Source organism: Cyprinodon variegatus, unplaced genomic scaffold (assembly GCF_000732505.1).
Source record: "Cyprinodon variegatus isolate N-32 unplaced genomic scaffold, C_variegatus-1.0 Scaffold510, whole genome shotgun sequence".
Taxonomy (NCBI): domain Eukaryota; kingdom Metazoa; phylum Chordata; class Actinopteri; order Cyprinodontiformes; family Cyprinodontidae; genus Cyprinodon; species Cyprinodon variegatus.
Genome location: NW_015150963.1, coordinates 337225 through 338333, shown reverse-complemented (window position 1 = coordinate 338333; position 1109 = coordinate 337225). Strand labels below are relative to the sequence as shown.

General features: G+C 40.1%; 1 protein-coding gene across 1 annotated transcript in view; it reads left to right on the top strand.

The window, feature by feature from the left end:
- Window positions 1-603, top strand: part of LOC107094866 — a 14386-nt gene extending 13783 nt beyond the window's left edge. The window contains exons 5-6 of the mRNA XM_015390739.1: window positions 188-383; window positions 493-603. Coding sequence (XP_015246225.1) covers window positions 188-383; window positions 493-603 — 307 coding nt within the window. The remainder of the gene's footprint in view (window positions 1-187; window positions 384-492) is intronic.
- Window positions 604-1109: the final 506 nt, after the last annotated feature.

Genomic DNA, 1109 nt, shown 5'->3' with positions numbered 1-1109 from the left:
TAAAAAAAAAAAAAAGAAATCATTTTTTTTTTTTTTTTTTTTTTTAATTTTTTTTTTTTTTTTTTTTTTTATTAAGTTAGTTTTACTTTTTGTTTCCTTTTTTTTCTATAAATGTGAAAAGAAGCCGTACGGCTATGACGGTCGCCCCTTTTGGTCGCCTTATTTCTTCTTGTTCCCGTCTTTGCAGGAAAGCAGACCTACTTCCTGGACGAGCAGCCGGCATCTGTCCCCTGGCCTATCCTCGGCCAATCAGCACTCTGCTGCAAAGCGACGACTCTCCTACGACTACAACAGAAACGTCGTGGAGTGAGGCGGCCTCTTGTGCTGAGGTTGGACCGCTGGTTTCTGTGCTTAACCTGAAGGACGGCAGGTTCCTGTGGAGCGTGTGTTTGATTTATTATCTTCCTTCACTCTGGTTCATTCAAGCCCAGCAGATAAGGAAGACAGTGAATATAAAATAGAGCGGCTGGTGTCGCCTGTGTTTCGGGAAAGTCGATGTCAACAGGAGGCATGTTCTTGTTTCTCTCCTCTCCCGCCTTCTCCTTCATCACCTCCCATCCTGAGCTGAACACAGCAGATCCGAGGTCCTCGCCACCATGTTGAAAATGACAAGCAGGGATAGTAGTCATTCTCTGCAGAAGAAAATCATATTAAAGCAAAGCTGCTTTTTACTGTAGTCAACTTCTTTCTTCATGTGATATTAAAGCATCGTTAACAAAACCACTTCCTAGCTGCTATTTCCACTAATTGTGTTTTTGGTTGTTTTTCCACCGTTTTGGGAGCCCTGCATGCTTTCTAATCTGCTAAACTCTAAAAAATGGATTTAATCTGTTATGGCTCAGCCAGTCCTGTAATGGATCTTAAATAATTTGGTTATAAGAAGTGATTAAAGATGGAACTCGGTTTTCAATTTATGTTCTGATCAATCTGTTTAGATTCACTCAGTTTGGGTTTCTTATCAGCATACGGTCAAAGCTCTCTGTATGTCTGATCCTGACCATTGGATTTTTGTAGCCTTCGGCTGGAAGTGGATATTTTTCCCCTCTTATCTTATATTGGGAAATTTTTCTGTTTTTTATTATTTTTATGGATCCAGTTTGCAGAATATA